Consider the following 20,168-nt stretch of genomic DNA (forward strand, 5'->3'; position numbering starts at 1 on the left):
TGGCTGATTAATATTTTTATTTAATGATTGGATTTCTGTATGTATTATGAAAATTTTCATTGAAGAATTGTTGGGTGGGGGGAAAGGGTTATAATTTATACTTTAATGGATTATATGTATAAGAATGTCAAATGCTGTATATTTTTTTAGTAATGTAATGTTTTAATATTAATCACTTGTTTGTCAGTTTTAAAATGAATAAAGAATTTAGATGCATCACTCCATGATATACAGCCTTTCTTTCAAAATGTTTATATGTTTATTAAAGCTGTTAATTTTCAGGAAACCCAATTTAAACTGTTACATAGAGCTTATCTGACTAGATCTAGGGGTTGTGTTATGGGATTGTGGTCTGATAATACTTGTGTCAAGTGCCAACTCCTTCTGGGGACCTTCCTCCATTCCTTTTTTTTAGTGTGAGGCACTTTCTTTCTGGGAACCAGTGCATAGCTGTTTGGATACCACGTTCCAATGTTATATGGACTGGAACCCTCTGGCGTTATTGTTGGGAGATGTGCAAGATCTGTCTCAGCAGGGCCTCCCAGTCTCATCACAGAAATTTGTACTGTATGCCACCTTGCTGGGGAAGAAGCTCATTCTACAGCACTGGGCTTCTGCGGAGGCACCTTCCTTCCAATTGTGGATAGCTTGGATGAAAACTCAGGCACGATTTGAGCTGCAGACTTACTCTACTAAGTTCAAGAAGGAGTGGAAGGACTATTGTGCACTGTGGAAGGATCACATTACCCCCTATTATCAAAAACTTCATTGGCTGCCCCTGGAGGCAAGAGTTCTGTTCAAATTTGCCTGTCTTTGTTTCAAATTTATTCTTGGTTTGGCCCTTATGTACTTGCTCTCTCATTTCAACTTGGATTGTTCTATTAGGCCTACACACAGAGTCCACATGTTTATCCATCCATCCATCGATAAAGGCCTGCCAATATAAAAGATACGGTTCATAGTCTAAAGCGCGCGAGGACAAAGGCACGCCGACAACCGAGAACGGACAACTGAGCACAGAACTTCATTGCACAGAAGAAAAACTGTATTTTAAAGGGCTCCGACGGGGGGTGTTGGTGGGGAACCCCCCCACTTTACTTAATAAAGATCGCGCTGGCGTTGTGGGGGGTTTAGGGGGTTGTAACCCCCCTCATTATACTGGAAACTTAGCTTTTTCCCTATTTTTTAGGGAAAAAGTTAAGTTTTCAGTATAATGTGGGGGGTTACAACCCCCTAAACCCCCCCAACATGGCAGCGTGATCCCTATTAAGTAGAGTGGGGGGTTCCCCCCACACCACCCCCATCAGAGCCCTTTAAAATACAGGTTTTCTTCAGCGCGATTAAGCCCTGCGCTCAGTTGTCCGTGCTCGGTTGTCGGCGCGCCTTTGTCCTCGTGCGCTTTTGACCCGTCACCAAAAGATACTTGGACAGAACACTCGCTTTCCAAGCAGGTCATCTGAACAATTGGCTTGGTAACATTATTATGTACTCCTCATCCTATCTAAATTTTAGAAACTAGTAAAAACAAACTTGCACAACAAATTTGTAATCTAAGAACTCTTAAAGCCCTTTCTCTTTATACTCTAACTGATTTATAACCAAAAACTCTCAAGCCTTCTTAGTACTCTGCTTACATGTATTTGACAACTTTACAGTGTGCCTATTTTCGCTGATCATGTGTTGATTGTTCCAGCTCCTCTTATCTCTGTATCCTGCTTACATGTATTCAATGACTTTTCATTGTGCCTATCATCGCTGATTATCCATCTCTTCTTATTGTAAACCACCTCGAACTATTATGGCTTTGGCGGTATATAAGAATAAAATTATTATTATTTTTGTTTTTACAGTGGGCCATAGTATGTGCTTTTGCTTCTGGCATGTACATTGTTTCCTGTGCGTAGTTGCGAGTGTTGTGTGCCTGGGGGAGGGGGGGGAGAAGAGTGTGTGGTAGGTGTGGTATGCGTGAGGGTATGCCTGTAGGGATGTTCGCTGGTTTCGGGGGATTCTAGTGCTGGGATGTTCTTCCCAGGGGTTTTTTTTTTTCAAAAACTAGGCATTTGCATACTACTTTCTGATCATGTTTCTTGTTTGATCTATGATATAATGTTTGGGGTTCATTCTGCGACATTTTGTTGTTTTGCCTGTTGCATTCTGCTGTATTCAGTGGTTGCATTTTGCCTTAATAAACACGATATTACAAAAAAATTAAAAAAGAAGAGATGTGATAAGAATCTATGAAATACTGAGATGAGTGGACTGGGTAGATATGAATCACATTTACTCTTTCCAAAAATACTAAAGGGCACGCAACAGAGCTACCAAATTTAAAACAAACCAGAGAAAATGTTTCTTCACAACATGTAATTAAACTCTGGAATTAGCTGTCAGAGAATGTGATAAAAGAAGTTAGCCTAGTAGGGTTTAAAAAAGGTTTCAATATTTTTCTAAAAGAAAAGTCCAAAAGCCATTATTAAGATGGACTTGGGAAAATCCACTGTTTATTTCTAGGATAAGCAGCATAAAATCTACTTTACTCTTTTGGGAGGCACTTGTGACATAGATTGTCCACTGTTGGAAACAGGATACTGGGTTTGATGGACTTTTGGTTTGTCTCAGTATGGCAATGCTTATGTTCTAAAAATGAAAGCAAATTAGCACTAGCCTCAATATTCTCTCTTTTTCTAGTCAAGTTTGTTTATTTAAAAAAAAAAAAACCCACACACACTACAAAACCCTGAAATTCCCTTTGGGAATTTTCAGAAGATGCAATCAATCCAGAATAAAACTCCTGTTAAAACTTTCAGTACCCTTCTGACATTTCATGGTTTAATTTTTCCTCAATTACCTTTACCCTCAATACTGCAGATTTTTTAGTGTCTCCAAGTACCCTACTACCTTATGTTCATCATATAGCTCACCTGAAAACAAGGGGATCGTCCTATTTTCCTTTACAAATTTGCTCTTCATTGTGGTCACTCCCTCTACTATTTTTGTCTCCTGGTACCACCAAAGAGCTCAATGGAAGCTCCAAAGCATTTTCTGACAATTTTTCAAAAACAGTTCTATATCAGTTTTGATATGTCTTTCTGAAAATACTGATATTTTTTTGTACTCTGCCTTGAAAGCCTGTCTCTAAGTAGATAATCAAATTTAATAGAAACCTGAACAGGAAGTGTGAGTATTGCATGGTCAGACCGTGGAATAATCCACAAATTTTGCTTATGTAAATTTCCCACCAATTTGGCCTTCTAGAAGCCAATAATTAAATCCAATCTATGCTCATTAACATGTGCAAAATCATCTTTTAAAGCATGAAATCCCAAAATATCTAAAACAGAAGACAAAATACTGAGTCAGAAGGGCAAGATTTTCACTATGAGGATTCTAAATTTGCCCAAGATGATCAGGGAATTACCCAGCAAGATAAACTCCCCATATTCTGATCTTTGCCCAGCCTTCCAGTAAATCAAGTACAGGATGATCACCGAGTTTATACTGATTAAACTTCATATATAAAAAATTATATTACAAATTCTATATAAATATACTGATATTATACTGTAGTTTTCACATTAGTAGATGCACTCCACTATACAAATGTATTAAGAACTTTACAGCCGTGCTTACCTTCAGTAACAGAGTCCAAATATCTATCTTCAAAAATAATAGGCAGTGAGGTGAAATCTCCATCTAGTTCACTACATTCAATAGGCAGAGGTGGGAGAGAACTGAAATAAGTAGAATTTTTGATAGCGGTAGACATCTGTAGATGGCTCTGAGCACTGTGAGGGAACATATACAAATTATTTTAAGCGTAATATATTGGAATAAAATAAACTTAATGCTAATACTTCTTTTCATTTTAGATTATTGTCTCAGGAGGTGTCTGGCTCTTATATGAGGAGGAAAGGCCTAGGCCTGACCCCAGCAAGACCAATTTAGAATCAGCCAGTCACCCTGAACCATAACTAATATTAGCTTGCTGTGTGGAAATGGGGGAAGGTGGTTGTGGTGGTTCCTGGGTAGAGGCCTAAGCTGGTTCTCATTCTAGAGACAGAATTTTCTCTGCACAGTCCATGCCTGATGAACCAGCTACAGAGGTGGAGGTCAAAAGTCTAACATATCAACTTTGCTTGCAGGTGACTCCTTGCTCCTCCATTCTCACTGGCTTTTTCATAAAGAGCAGTACCTCTGCAGCACCTGATTAGATTGTGCAAACTAAACAGACATGACTATTGGTGGTTGCAAAGGAAAACAAAAATAAACCTGCTCCTGTAATATAAAATTTGTTACAGATAGTGAAAACACATCCATACGTCCCTATTGCCACTTATCCAAACTAAACTGCACCTCAGCAACTGTCCAACAAATTACCCAATGAGATTAAAGTTTTCAAGTTAGATTCCATGCATTTTAATGTTTTCCACTTTAAGCTACTCACTGAAGCTCTTGATATGCCAGGGCTGCCTGCCTGGGGTGCTCGAGGCAAAAAAACGCTTCTGAAAATCTGCGCACCTGAAAGATACCAAGTATTATTAATTTTTTTTTTTTTTTTACCTTCTATTTCACTTAAAACCTAAGCGGATTACAATAAAACATACATAAATTCTCTCAATAAGACATCAATATATCACAAATTTTAAATCATCACAGAATTACAATCTTTCTCAAATAATCTGCTATATAAATCTGCTGAAATAGTCATCCACTCTAATGAAATGCCTTAACAAACAAATTAGTTTTTAACAATGCTTTAGATTTCGGATTTTTGAATAATCTTAATGAGCCTAATAAGGCATTCCATAACTGTGGACCAGCCACTAAAATTGTTTTTGCCCACGTTTTCATATAATTTATCACATGCACATGCTCAAGAGATAACCTCATTGTGAACGCAAAGAGCAAGATAGCAAATACTTCTTCAAAACTTGCATCAAATATTAGGGTGCTATGCAATAAATCGTGATGTATAATTGTCAAGATTTTATACTCATTTTGAAAAGTAACTGGCAAACAGTGTAATTGTTTTAACACCGGGGAAATATGTTGGTACCAAGATACCCCAGTGATCATTCTTGCTGCCATATTTTGCACTATTTGCAGAGCCCTAATAACATCGCATTGCAAAAATCTAATTTTGTAATTACCAGGCTCTGCATCACTGTCTGAAAATCAGCTACTGACAACATCAATTTTACCCTAGAGAGCACATGCAATTATATGAATGCTCCACTCTCTTAACAACCTACAAAATATGTTCCTGCATTGTGAGTCAAGCATCTGAATAGACCCCCAGCAACCTCATATGTGGAAGAATAGACAATTTTACATTTTGCAACTGTTCGTTGCCCCCAATAAACATGACTTCTGTTTTCTGTAAGTTTAACACCAAACTATTTTCACTCATCCAGTTCTCAAACTTCATCAATCTGACAATTTTTTTAACTACATACTCAATCCCCAAATGCACTGGAAAAAAGAAACAGATGTATATCCACATAAATTCGGTAGTATACAAGTCATCCAATACCCCCCCCCCCACACACAATAACGCAATATACACATAAGAACATAAGAAGTGCCATCTCCGGAACAGACCCTAGGTCCATCAAGTCCGGCGATCCACCCACGCGGAGGCCCCGCCAGGTGTACCCTGGCATAGTATTAGTCCCCATATCACTCTAAGCTTCTCATAAGAGATGCGCATCTAGCTTACCCTTACCTGTGTCACCTTAAGCCACTCATAATAGGACGGATAAGGCGGACCCCCCTATGGCACTCCTTTTTTTACTGGCATCACAGAATTTACGGTCAGTAAAGAATGGAACCATTTAAAATTATACCTCCTACACCTTCCAATACTTATGCATTAAAAAACTTAAATCTACTGTGGCAGAGGCCGCTGACACATCCAATGACATCATACAAAATGTTCTTCCCATGTCTAAACCTCACCAAAGTATATCCAAGGTAGATAAGTGTCTCAACCTCATGCCCTTTTCTAAACCCATACTGATGTTTATCTAACCCAGTGTCTCTTAAACTTTCTCGAGCCGGGGCACACTAAAGTTAGTGGCCATGGCTTGAGGCACTCAGAAGTGCGCGGATGTTGCCATGATGACATCACGTATATGCGTGACATCATCTCATCGACGTCCGCGTATGTGCAGAAGCCCTCTTCTAACTCTCCTAACATCACTCGCTAAATAATTTTGGAAACCACTAGCATCATTGCGATTGGTCTATAATTATCCAAATTTCCTGTATCCTGTATCTTTTTTTTATAATTCTTTATTCATTTTTGCATGTTACAACAAGTGTAGCAGTTAAACTCATATGAACTTAAAGATACACACTTGATTAACTCTCATATATGCATTAAGTATAACATTTCATTACAAATTAATATTCTGTAATATTTTAAATATTATGTAAGAAATCTAATATATAAATTATTCTTATTGAATAGAATAACCTCCCCTCCCTCCCTACTCAATAATACATAGAAGTATCCTGTATCTTATGAGAACAAAAAGAGGCTGTTAAGGTACTGAGGAGGGGAGTTGTGTGGATTTGAACCCATAACCTGTGGAAGATGGAAGTAAAGCACAATCAAAACAAACAAAGAAAAAACTGCAGACAAGAGTACAAGATACAGGGTGGGTTTATTTGAACAAATATATTGCGGTTATTGTCACCACCTTTATACAAACCAGGGGATCCGGCACAGTCCCTGTTTCAGTTAACAAGCCTTCATCAGGGGTCCCAAATTTGTAAAGGTATCAAATCAAACTGCAACAAAAATAAACGTGAGACTGTGTGACACCTAAAAAAATTGCCGAGAAAGTTTCTCCGTAGAAAAATCTCTGTGGAGCAATGTCAAAGGTGGTGACATTAACCGCAATATATTTGCTCAAATAAACCCAGCCTGCATCTTGTACTCGTCTGAAGTTTTTTCTTTCTTTGCTTTGCTTAAGGAATAAATTATTAAACTTCATTTTCCATTATTATGAAAGAGGAGTCCTCTTTACCCCCCAAAAGTAGAAGGTTTAGTATGCAATATATATATATTTTTTCATGTGTTTTGTTCAAGTAATGCATTATTAAATATCTTTTGACCTTAATATCAAACTAGAGTCCTCTTTACCCCCACAAAAATAGAAGCCACATTCACCTATATGTGCATGCCTAAGTCATGTCCACCTAACTATCGTCCAACTCACGCTCAAAAGTAGACCTGCATTTGCAACGCCTACATTTTAGGCATTAGGTAGGTATGTTAGGATGCTGAGTGGCATGCAATTCTATAAATGGATGTCTATATCGAAGCCATGCCTATACCATTAGGCACAGCTTTTTCCGATGGGCGCACACGAAATTGTGGACGCCTATTTTGTGAATCGCGTCTAACCTTTGGACGTCTAACATTCAATTATTGCTTGTTAAATTCGTTAATTGGGCTTATTATCCACTTTATTTGGAAACCTAATTTGGTGAACGTCTGCATTGTGGACACCTAAAGTTAGACGTCCTTTACAGAATCTGCCCCTAAGAGTAACATAAGAACAGTCTTGCTGGGTCAGACCAATGGTCCAGCAAGCCTAGTAAGCCTGTTCTCACAGTGGCCAATCCAGGTCCCTAGTACCTGGCCAAAACCCAAGGAATAGCAACATTCCGTGCTACCGATCCAGGGCAGGCAGTGGCTTCTCCCATGTCTTTCTCAATAACATACTATGGACTTTCCCAGAAGGAAATTATCCAAACCTTTCTTAAAACCAGCTACACTATACGCCCTTACCACAACCTCTGGCAATGCAATCCAGAGCTTAACTATTCTGAATTAAAAAATATTTCCTCCTATTGGTTTTAAAAGTATTTCCCTGTCACTTCATCGAGTGTCCCCTAGTCTTTGTAATTTTTGATGGAGTGACAAATCGATCCATTTGTACCCGTTCTACTCCACTCAGGATTTAGTAGACTTCAATCATATTTCCCCTTTGCCGCCTCTTTTCCAAGCTGAAAAGCCCTAACCATTTTAGTCTTTCCTCATACAAGTTCCATCCCCTTTATCATCTTGGTCGTTCTTCTTTGAACCTTTTCTAGTGTCGCTATATCTTTCTTGAGATAAGGAGACCAGAACTGAACACAATACTCCAGATGAGATCGCACCATGGAGCGATATAGGAGCATTATAACATTCTTAGTCTTGTTAACCATCCCTTTTTAATAATTCCTAGCATCCTGTTTGGTTTCTTGGCTGCTGCCACACATTGGGCGGAAGGTTTCATCGTATTGTCTATGATGACACCCAAATCCTTTTCTTGGGCACTAACCCCCAAGGTGGACCCTAGCATCTGGTAACTGTGAATCAGGTTATTCTTCCCAATGTGCATCACTTTGAATTTATTCACATTAAATTTCATCTGCCACTTGGATGCCCAGTCTTCCAATTTCCTAAGGTCCGCCTGCAATTTTTCACAATCCATATGAGTTTTAACAGCTTTGAACAGTTTAGTGTCATCTGCAAATTTAATCACCTCACTCATCGTTCCAATTTCCAGATCATTTATAAATAAGTTAAATAGCACCGGTCCCAGTACAGACCCCTGCAGCACTCCACTGTTTACTCTCCTCCATTGAGAAAAATGATCATTTAACCCTACCCTCTGTTTCCTATCCGATAACCAATTCCTAATCCACAACTGAATTTTGCTACCTATCCCATGACTCTTTAATTTTCTCAGGAGCCTCTCATGAGGAACTTTGTCAAAAATTTTCTGAACATCTAGATACACTACATGATGAGGGAATACAATCAAGGTCTTATAAGTACAATGGCAAAAGCAACAGCAGGCAACATAGTATTAAAATACCAGAAAAAATCTAATGGGAACAAATTTGCTCAAATTATGGCCTGTTCAATACTTACCCTCAGTGTATGATGTTCTCGTGCTACTAATAAGGTGATCTCCTCTTGTAAAGCCACAACTTCCAGAAACTGTCCCCAGAGAGCCATTAGAAGAGAGCAAAGTTGTGCAAGATTCATGTTTATAAGTTCTGCCAGTTCATCAGGATTTTCTAATTTCTAAGATTAGAAAAACAATTTTATTTCACATCCCAATGGCACACTAAAACAGTACATATTCTAAGAAAGCTGAAGTCAATAAGGAAAAGTAAATTTGCTTACCCAGGACAGGGGTTCTCTGATGACAGCAGTTCAGTCATATGGTGGTAATGTGTCCTTTCACTATGAAAGCTCTTATGCTGCCACAATCCCACTGTTCCCCTCAATTCTGATAACATAGCTTCAACTATAAACGTCTCCAAAAGTGGAGGTAGAAGAATTGACTGGTGAACCACTGTTTTCAGAGAATATGTTATATGTAAGCCCCTTTCCCTCGGATTCTATAAATGATGCACATATTTTCATGCACAAAATTGTGCACACAACTAAACTAGCTAACGAGTCAACTGGTGCCAATAATTGGGTGCAAACAATTATTGGTATTAATTGGAAACAATTTAGATTGGCATACACCATTCTAAAAAAATCTGCATATAAATCTTATAGTATACAACTCAAATGGATCATGGCTGAGGGAGGGGTATAGGCAAGTCAGGGACGTTCACTAAAGACGTACACAGTATTATTAAATACCGGGTATCCACACCTAAATTACATGCCAGGATTTACACCAGGTTTCAGTTTGACATGGCAATCAGTTCTATGCGTTATTCTATAAAGAGAGCCAAGCTCATAGTGCCATTAACAGAATAGCACTCCATGCAGATTTTTCACTGCATTTTGAGCACTATTTACTAAATAGAAACATGATGGTAGATAAAGACTAAATGGCCCATCCAGTCTGCCCATTCACAGCATCCACTATCTTTTCCTCTGCCTAAAAGATCCCACATGCCTATCCTATAAGAACATAAGAATAGCCTTACCGGGTTAGAACAGTGGTCCATCTAGCCTACTAGCTCGTTCTCATGGTGGTCAATCTAGGTCACTAGTACCTGTCAAGACCCCTAAAAGTAGCAACATTCCATGCTAACAACCCCAGTAGCCTGTACTCACAGTGGCCAATCCAGGTCACTAGTACCTGGCAAAAACACAAATAGTAACAATTCAGACAAAGCTCTTGTCTCCACCACTTCTACCAGGAGACAATTTCATGCATCTACCACCCTTTCTGTATAAAAGTATTTCCTTAAATTACTCCTTAGCCTATCACCTCTTAACTTTATCCTATGCCCTCTTATTTCAGAGCTTCCTTTCAAATGAAAGATTTGCCTCATGTGCATTTATGCCTCTTAAGTATTTAAATGCCTCTCTCATATCTCCCCTCTCGCGTCTTATGCTCTCAGAAAAGAAACAATTCACTGTGGTCACACAAGCAGGATTCCCTAGCAAAGCACTATCTTTGACAAAAAAAAAATCAGAGAAAAACTATTAACATTTTTTTTAAACAAGGCCAACTCAAAATACACCTTTAACATCAATTGGGCTCAACGCAATAACAAGCAACCCCCTCCCAAAACCTCCTTCAAAACACACCAAAAAATTGAACCCTCCACATTCTGGGACAAAGCATACCCCATAATCACCAATATAGCCCCCAACGAATTCATAACACAATGGCGTACTGTAAGCGAAACCATCCTGAATGAGCTAGCTCCTGAAAAATCAAAATCCAGAATCTGCAGACCGTCAGACAAATGGTTTGACACTGAACTTCTCCAACTAAAAAAGCTCTGCAGATAACTAGAAAGAGAATGGAAAAAAAAGAGCCTAGAACACACAAAAACAGCATGGAGAACTCAAATCAACCAATACAAGAACAAACTCAAGGAAAAACGGAAAGCCTACTACTCCAAAATGATAGGCACAGAAACCCTAGACACAAAAAAGCTATTCAATCTAGTAAAGAATCTCACCGACACCAAACCTCACCTAGCTACACAAGGAAACCACCCACCGACAGCTATCCAACTAGCAGATCATTTCAAAAATAAGATCACCAAGATCAGAACCGCATTCAACAATACTCACACCCACCTCGACAACAACAAACCCTTCAACAGGAGAAGCCATCGCCGCAGACAGAAGCTGGACAGTCTTCCCCGTATTACATTGGTCGGATATGAATCGACTCTACAAAAAATACAGCCAAGCTTCTTGCGACCTAAATAAATGCCCCACCTACCTGTTATCAAACTCCTCCACCACATTCAGAGCCAACCTCATGCTATGGATTCAAACCACATTAACAGAAGGTCAATTCCCTCAAGACCTTGGAGAGATAATAATCACCCCAATCATGTAAGACCACAAAGGCCCAATAGATAACCCCTCCAACTACAGACCAATCGCTTCAATACCAATATACGTTAAAATAATAGAAGGTCTAGTTGCACAATACCTCACCAACTACCTGGAAGACCATAATCTACTTCACCCCTCACAATCAGGATTTTGAACCAACCACAGCACAGAAACACTACTAGACACAGCTCGACAGCAAATTAGCAAAGGCAAAAAGATGATGTTAATCCAACTTGACCTCTCCGAAGCTTTTGACCTGGTTGACCACTCCATACTGCTACAGATTCTTGACGCCATTGGGATCTCAGGCAAGGTCTACAATTGGTTCCAAGGATTCCTCAAATCAAAAACCTACAGTGTAAAGTCCAATAATATCAAATCAGAACCATTGTCCAACCCATGCGGAGTTCCACAAGGATCACCTCTATCACCTACGCTCTTCAACCTCTTTATTTCCTCCCTTGGAGCCACTTTAGATAACTTAAATGTTACATCCTTCAGCTACGCAGACGACATCACCATACTCCTCCCCTTCGACCCATCAGAGCCCACCACTACAGCAAAACTGGAAATAACCCTAGATGCAGTGGAAAAATGGATGGTAGACCACAAACTGAAACTAAACTCAGATAAAACAAAATTACTTCTGCTCGAAAAGGCCCAAACTCCCACCATTGCAGAACTGAAAATTAAAAACACCAAATACCCAATACAGCCCGAACTCAAACTCCTGGGAGTAATGATAGACAGATGCTGCACAATGCAGTCCCAAATCAATAAAACATCCCAGAAAGCTTTTTTAATTATGAGAAATCTACGTAAAATAAGAAAATTCTTCGACTCAGCACAATTCAGGCTAATAGTCCAATCCCTAGTCTTAGGTCTACTGGACTATTGCAACTCCCTCTATCTACCTTGTCCTGCCAACATGATAAAACAACTTCAGACTATACAAAACACTGCCCTCAGACTGATCTACTCCCTGAGAAAATATGATCATATTACAACTGCCTTCCTAGACTCTCACTGGCCACCTATCACTGGCACGAATTCAATTCAAATTCTACTGTCTATTATTCAAAGCATTAAACGGCTCCACCCCCCCCTATCTAAACAACCGCCTAAACCAAATCTTCACCTCAAGACAAAGAACTCCGAACCCTTTTGCCTTTCCTCCACTCAAGGGCACTCAGCGCAAAAAGATGTTTGATAACCTTCTGGCGACGCAAGCAGCAAAACTTAACCACTCCATCTCCAACCTGTTGACGGCAACGGGCGACTTCAAAACTTTTCGAAAAGAAATCAAAACCCTACTTTTCAAAAAATTTATCCAGATATCTTAACCCAACCCTTCCCCCTCCTACTAGATAAATTCTTCCCCAAAACCTCCACTTAAATAATCTCTTCCCCCAAAACACCAACCAAGTATTCAGATCCCTGAAATGTAACGTAATCTTATTTGTACTCTAACTGTAATCTATTTGTTATATCACACAGTAACGTACAGTCAATTTAATATCCAATTTGCAAGTTCTTCCAGAATTAATCCAGGTACCTCTCCTCCCTTGTAACCAAAAAAACAACAACAAAAAAACCCCCAAAAACTGTTGTAACTTCACTGGAAATGTCCAGTTAGCTCTTTTGTAATCCGCCTTGAACTGCAAGGTATAGGTGGAATAGAAGTCCCTAATGTAATGTAATGTAATATAAAATCATAAAACAAGTGTAACCCCCATGAGAATGAAGTTTAATTTCCCAGGGATATCACTATGGTCTGGTGGGGAGAAGGAGCCCAAGGAGATAGAGTACATGGAAAATAAAAGAGAGTACATGGGAAGGATCAGGGTTTTTGTTACTCAGTCCCCCAAGTTTCAAGTTTATCAAAAAAAAAAAATTTTTAAACCACTTAATCAAATTTCTAAGCGTGTACAATATAAAATTTATATAAAAACAGATTAAAAATCAGGGGTACTATATAAAACCAAAACATCTTAATAAAACACATAAGACAAATGGACTTACTTCAAATAATAGGAAAGAAAGGGAAGAACTACAATTGTAAAAGAAAGCGAAATGAAAATACAATAGGTTAGGGTAAAAAGCGATAAAATTTGGACCACTAGAACCCAGAAAATTGAAAGGGAGCCCAGTGCCATGCTAACGGTGATTTTGAAGAAGGAAGGGACGATCCACTGCCACAGAGCACAAAGAATTGAGAAAAAAAAGAAGTAAAGGTAGCAGACCTGGAGTAGAGGGGAGCCCGGGCTGTGGGGGAGAGGCTCTCTGGGGAGGGACCAAAGTGAGAGGAAATTAAGTCTCACTGGAGTATCCAAGGTCAGCTGCCCGTCAGGGGTAGCCTGAGAGAAAGCTCTGGATTGTAAAAGATATTAGGGAGCTTGATCACCAAGCCTTGGAATGGGGGAGGACAATTTGATTGGGAGTTGAGCACTTCACTGAAACAAATATTTGGAGGAAGTGGAATATAGTAAATAACTATTAAGTTTTGTTACAGTAAAAAGAAAATATTTGCAAAACTACTCTCAGATTTTATGGACTCTCATTGGAAGCTGGCTGTCATGAGCATATAGGGAGAAAATAACCTTCCTAGCTACCTCCTGAACTGACTTGGCCCTAGCCTGTTCCCTATTATGAACCGACTCATATTTTTGTAAACTACAGTCAGTGTGCCTACCTTGAAAAGCTAACACTTTCAACCAGTTGGAATGGGACCAGGGTTACCCAAGTCTCAAGGGAAATGAAGTAACACAACATCCCTCAAAGAAATCAATATAGCCTTGCAAACCTCCTTTGTTTAGTTGCCTTTCAGGTAAACAATAGTGCCTGATCTGAAAATTTTTATCCTTTTTCTGTTTGATTCCAATATTTGTAAATCGAGTTGAGCCCTCTTTGAGGGATGAATCGATATATAAAACTAAAGGATTGGATTGGATTAAAGGGAAAAGTTAAAACATAGTAACATAGTAGATGACGGCAGATAAAGACCCGAATGGTCCATCCAGTCTGCCCAACCTGATTCAATTTAAATTTTTTTTTTTTTTTCCTTCTTAGCTATTTCTGGGCGAGAATCCAAAGCTCTACCCGGTACTGTGCCTGAGTTCCAACTGCCAAAATCTCCGTCAAGACCCACTCCAGCCCATCTACACCCTCCCAGCCATTGAAGCCCTCCCCAGCCCATCCTCCACCAAACGGCCATACACAGACACAGACCGTGCAAGTCTGCCCAGTTACTGGCCTAGTTCAATATTTAATATTATTTTCTGATTCTAAATCCTCTGTGTTCATCCCACGCTTCTTTGAACTCAGTCACAGTTTTACTCTCCACCACCTCTCTCGGGAGCGCATTCCAGGCATCCACCACCCTCTCCGTAAAGTAGAATTTCCTAACATTGCCCCTGAATCTACCACCCCTCAACCTCAAATTATGTCCTCTGGTTTTACCATTTTCCTTTCTCTGGAAAAGATTTTGTTCTACGTTAATACCCTTTAAGTATTTGAACGTCTGAATCATATCTCCCCTGTCTCTCCTTTCCTCTAGGGTATACATATTCAGGTCTTCCAGTCTCTCCTCATAAAAGGTCAAGATCAGTGCAGGGTGACTCATCCAGGTGTAGTAGCTAACATCATTTTCACTTTAGAAAATAGATAACAAAAAAGGTAGCCCAGATCTCAACTGCTACTTGAACATAAGAGGTGCTGAGTGAGGATCTGCTAAGGGGAAGAAAACTCCATTGGAATATCTTACCTGCTGGCATTCAAACTTGGCAAAAGGTAAAACTTGGATGTCAGTACTAGGTTATTTCAATGTCCTTCTCTTTTACCTTTTAGCTCAGTACTCTGTTTTTCAGCAAAGTCAGTGATGAAGCTAAAAAAAAAAAAACCCAAAAAACAATCCAGAAGAAAAAGAAAGCCAAGAAATCGCCTTGGCTCTTAGAAGAAACCAGAAAAGTAGCAGAACAAATAAGACAAGCATAACTTTCCAGAGGCAAAGAAAAAATATCACAAATGAACCAAGTATTTCAACGTCAAGTTCAGCAAAACAAAGAACAATATCTAAAGGATATTTGTCAGAAAACTGAATCAGAACATGAAAACGGAAAAACCAGATTAGTATATCAGGAGGCTAAGAGACTGGCAGAAATTCCTGCCTCAATTGGGGATGCTTAAAGATGTCAATGGAATGACACTGAATGATCCAGAACACATTAAAAAGAGGTGGAAAGAATACACAAAAAAATCTATACAAAAAAGGCAATAAGGATAACACTGGGGAACTTGAGCCAAAGACTGGGGAAATTTAACACTGGGGAACTTGAGCCAAAGACTGGGGAAATTTGACGCCAAAGAAGAAACAGATATTTTAAAAGAAGAAGTCATAGCAGCAATTAAAGCTTTATTGAAAAACAAGTCACTTAGTATCGACGGTATTCTAAATGAATTAATCAAAGGCTCAGAAAGTGCTATCATGGCCCTCACTCGACTGTGTTAACAGATTTAGAAAGAGAAACATGGCCAACCGATTAGAGAAGATCACTGTTCATACCTATACCAAAGAAAGGTGATGCCAAGAACTGTAACAATTAAAAGAACAATTGCATTAATTCCACATGCTAGCAAAATATTGCTGAAAATAATACAACAAAGGCTACAATCATATGTTGAGCAAGAATTACCCAAAGTTCAAGCTGGTTTCAGAAAAGGTCAACGAACAAGAGACATTATTGCCAATGTTAGATGGATATTTGAGAAGAACAAAGAATACCAAAAGTCTTTATACTTATGCTTCATAGGCTACAGCAAAGCTTTTGACTGTGTGGATCACGATAAACTATGGAGAACTCTAGCAGAAATGAGAATCCCCAAACAAATAACTCAGCTGATAAAGAGCCTCTATGAAAATCAAGAAGCTGCAGTGAGAACAGAATATGGCAACACTAACTGGTTTCCAATAAAACGTGGGGTCAGGCAAGGATGCATCTTGTCACCTTACCTGTTCAACCTTTATGGTGAAGCCATCTTCAGAAAAGCAAATTTGGAAGAAGAGAGATTTTGTTTCAAAGTTGGTGGCTGAAATATAAAAACCAGCGCTATGCAGATGATACAATGCTCATCACCAGCAGCAGCAGCTATATCTACTAAGAAAAGTCAAAGCCGAAAGTCATAACATAGGAATAGAACTGAACATAAACAAGATGAAGATCATGAACACATTTGAGCTTGAAGGTGACAGAATAAAAATTGTAAAGGATTTCAATCTCCAGGGCTCTTTTGTAAACAAAGAAGCAACTAGCAGGGAAGAAATACTCCGCAGAATAGCATTTTGTTACTCTTCAATGAAGGCTCTCAACAAAGTATTCAAAGGCAAGGAAGACACTCCAAACGAAAATCAGACTTATCCATGCACTCATTCTCTCAGTGGTCAATTATGGATGTGAAAGTTGGAGACTACAGAAACAAATCGTCAACAAAAGGGGAGAGGAATGACCCAGTTGCTCCACAGTAAAAGAGAATCCAGAGAACAAGAACCAAAAGAGACTACGGAGAACGATGTTCTTGACGTTACTTTATTGGTATATTGTTCAAAGACCAAAAATTAAAAGTACACATCCAAATATGTTGCGGTGTAACAGGACCCAACATGGTCCGTGTTTCAGCAGATATGCCTTCTTCAGGGGTCCAGATTTATGTTAAAACACAAATGTGGATGAACAGATTTTTTTTAAAAAACCCAAAATGATATAGTTCCTCTCTACTCATAAACGTTACCAAGCCTTACCTTACCAATAAAGTAGCATCAAGAACATCGTTCGCCACAGTCTCTCTTGGTTTTTGACTACGGAAACAAGACAGAACGAAGATTGACTCATTTGAGCTTTGGTGCTGGAGATGGATTTTATGCATGTTGTGGACTGCCAGAAGAACTAACAAACTGATTCTGGAAGAGAATGAACTAGCTATGTCACTTGAAGCCCAAATGATGAAGTTACAACAGTCTTATTTTGGTCATACTGTCAGAAGAAAATCATCATTGGAGAAGGACATCTTGTTTGGGAAGATTGAAGAAACCAGGCGAAGAGGGTGATCTGCAATCAAATGGCTGGAGACGTTGAAAACAACCGTGGGGATGACACCGGAGGACCTTACCAGACTAGCACAAAACCGATTTCTGTTTAGATCTGTAATTCATCAAGTTGCTGAGGCTCGAACATGAGTCAATAGCACCTAACTCAGGGGTCTCAAAGTCCCTCCTTGAAGGCCGCAATCCAGTCGGGTTTTCAGGATTTCCCTAATGAATATGCATGAGATCTATGTGCATGCACTGCTTTCAATGCATATTCATTGGGGAAATCCTGAAAAAACAACTGGATTGCGGCCCTCAAGGAGGGACTTTGAGATCCCTGACCTAACTATTTTCTAGTACTTAGGTGCATTGAGGTTTCAGTTATGTTACAAATTAGAGAATGACATGGTAACTGTTACCTGCGGCTAGCCATGGTTAACCCGCCAAAATGGGAAGAGAAAAAAAACTGGTTGCCGCAGGTAAGGTGACAAAGCCATTCACTGCCCCATGGAGCGGTGAATGGTCACGTCCCCGCAGTTAAGTGAGGCAATGCACAAAATACTTATCACGCCTTGCGATTGCAGTCCATGCATCTCCCTCCCTTCCCCTCACCTTCGCTGGCAATTTTCATTTTTCTGTCTCCGAGCGGTCCGAGACCTTAAACAAGTCGCATGCAGTTGCCAGAAACTTCTCCTCTGATGCAACCGGAAACAGGAAGGTGTGTCAGAGGAGAAGTTTCAGTGCAGCTGCATGCGACTTGAGGAAAGGCTCGGGTCGCTCAAAGACAGAAAAATGAAAATTGCCAGTGAAGTTGAGGGGAAGGGAGATGCCCGGACTGCGGCGATCAGGAGGGAGGGGGCTGCTGAACTGCACAAAGAGCACTGAAGGGAAGTGGGGAGAGAGGAACAGATGCTGAAGGGAAATGGGTAGGAGAGAGCGGGGAGAAGACGCTGAAGGAAAGTGGGGAGGGGACAAAGTGGAACAGATGCTGAAGGAAAGTGGGGAGGGGAGATAGACGGGAGCACATACTAGATGGAAAGAGGGGATAAAAAAGGGCACATGCTGGATTGGGGGAGACAGATACCAGATCTGAGGGGAGGAAAGGAGGAGATATTAAAGACCACCTGGGGGAGGGAAGGAAAGAAGACAGATGCCAGAATATGGGGGGGAGCAGAGGGAAGAAGATGGGTGCCAGGCCAATTGGGGGGGGTGGAGGGAGAGATGGAAGGGAGAGGCACAGTAACAGAGCAGATGCCATATGGAAGAGGCAGAGAGAAGGTGGACAGTGGATGGAAGGCATAGAATGATGAGAAGATGAGGAAAGCAGAAACCAGACAACAAAGGTAGAAAAAAAAATTATATTTCTTTTCTTTTTTTTGTTTTAGGATAAAATAGTATATTAGTTGTGTTGATAAACATTTATAAACAAAGCCCTGCCAGCTGAAGATCTCTTGCTCTAGTTCAGCAGCCAGAACTTTGATTGATAAAATGACAATTGTACAGAATATTGTTTCTATTTATAGTTTAATAAAATAAGTTCAGTATAAAACTATTCGAGGCTTGTGTGGATGGGATCAGATGATTTGCGGGAACAGGGCACAGAAAGGGACTGAGCTCAAAGGGGCGGGGATGGGGACCGAGCTCACGGGGACGTGGCGGGGACATATTTTTCCCCCTGTCATTCTCTATTACAAATCATCACTAGCTAGTCTGCAGTTTTATAATTGAGTGCCTATAGGACTCTGAGGTGAACAGCATTGATATCTACAAAATATTTGTGGCTGTTAGGGTTTTTGTTGATATTATATAAAATTGTTACATGACAATGATATTTCATACATATAATTGTTCTGGTAAACTTTTCTTTTCTACTCAACAATGTATTTATTTACCAAAGATTATTACCCTAAAGATACAACCAAAGTTAAAAGAAAAGCTAATAGTGCCAGAAATGTTTTCTTCTTTTATTTAAAAGTAAAGCCTTTTGGAAGGTGGGTAGGAAATGGTATCTGATGAGGACAAAAAATTTTCAATGGTTTAACCTATACCTTTTACCAATGCAAGTTCTGGAGTTTGAGGTAATAATGTTTATGAGGTTTAGAAGTAGGTCACTTTATTTTATATTACAGTAAGAGACTAAATTAGGTTACAAAATCAAATCATTGTGCTTGCTGTTAGTAAATTAAAAAATAGTCTGTTGGAAAAATGAATAAAGTCTACATCAGTGATGATACTGGTCAGGTTTTGTGAAGCTGCACTACTCACAAATCAGAGACCATATCACAGTGCATGAGGGGTGAATCTCCAGATATGCAAAATATGGTGGCATTAAACATGTGGCAGTAAAATAAAGTATGTTGAAAAGATTTTTATTGACATGCATTGGTAATATCAACGAACTGGAACCAGTATATGAAACTTGGCTTAATTTTAAATATATTCCATTAACAAAACAAATGTTTCACCTGCCATCGCTGCAGGACTAAACTTGAAGTAGCAGAGGTCACTACTTACATTATCTCATTTAAGAATTAATCACTATTAGAACAGTCATTAATCTGAAACCTGATACTAAAGGACACATTCTCCTGTAATAAAACAGGCATTTGGCAAAATACTACTTGAAACTGATGGGTTACTTTTATAACTATTTTTTCATGTGAATAGCCTGTATTGCATGTGGAAAAGGTACTTTATAAAACTGTACAACCTTTGCATGTACAGTTCTCCCTCCATATTTGCAGTGGATGCAGGCGG

At 39.4% G+C, this 20,168-nt stretch overlaps 1 protein-coding gene across 6 annotated transcripts in view; it reads right to left on the reverse strand.

Moving 5' to 3' along the window:
* The window catches only part of FAM135A (family with sequence similarity 135 member A), a 277,151-nt gene that overhangs the window by 108,326 nt on the left and 148,657 nt on the right, over positions 1–20,168 (reverse strand). For all 6 annotated transcript variants that reach the window (XM_033936915.1, XM_033936914.1, XM_033936916.1 and 3 more), the window contains 3 exons: positions 8,933–9,088; positions 4,445–4,518; positions 3,631–3,785 (listed from right to left, as the gene is read on the reverse strand). In XM_033936915.1, coding sequence (XP_033792806.1) covers positions 3,631–3,785; positions 4,445–4,518; positions 8,933–9,088 — 385 coding nt within the window. The remainder of the gene's footprint in view (positions 1–3,630; positions 3,786–4,444; positions 4,519–8,932; positions 9,089–20,168) is intronic.

Source organism: Geotrypetes seraphini, chromosome 3 (genome assembly GCF_902459505.1).
Source record: "Geotrypetes seraphini chromosome 3, aGeoSer1.1, whole genome shotgun sequence".
Lineage (NCBI taxonomy): Eukaryota > Metazoa > Chordata > Amphibia > Gymnophiona > Dermophiidae > Geotrypetes > Geotrypetes seraphini.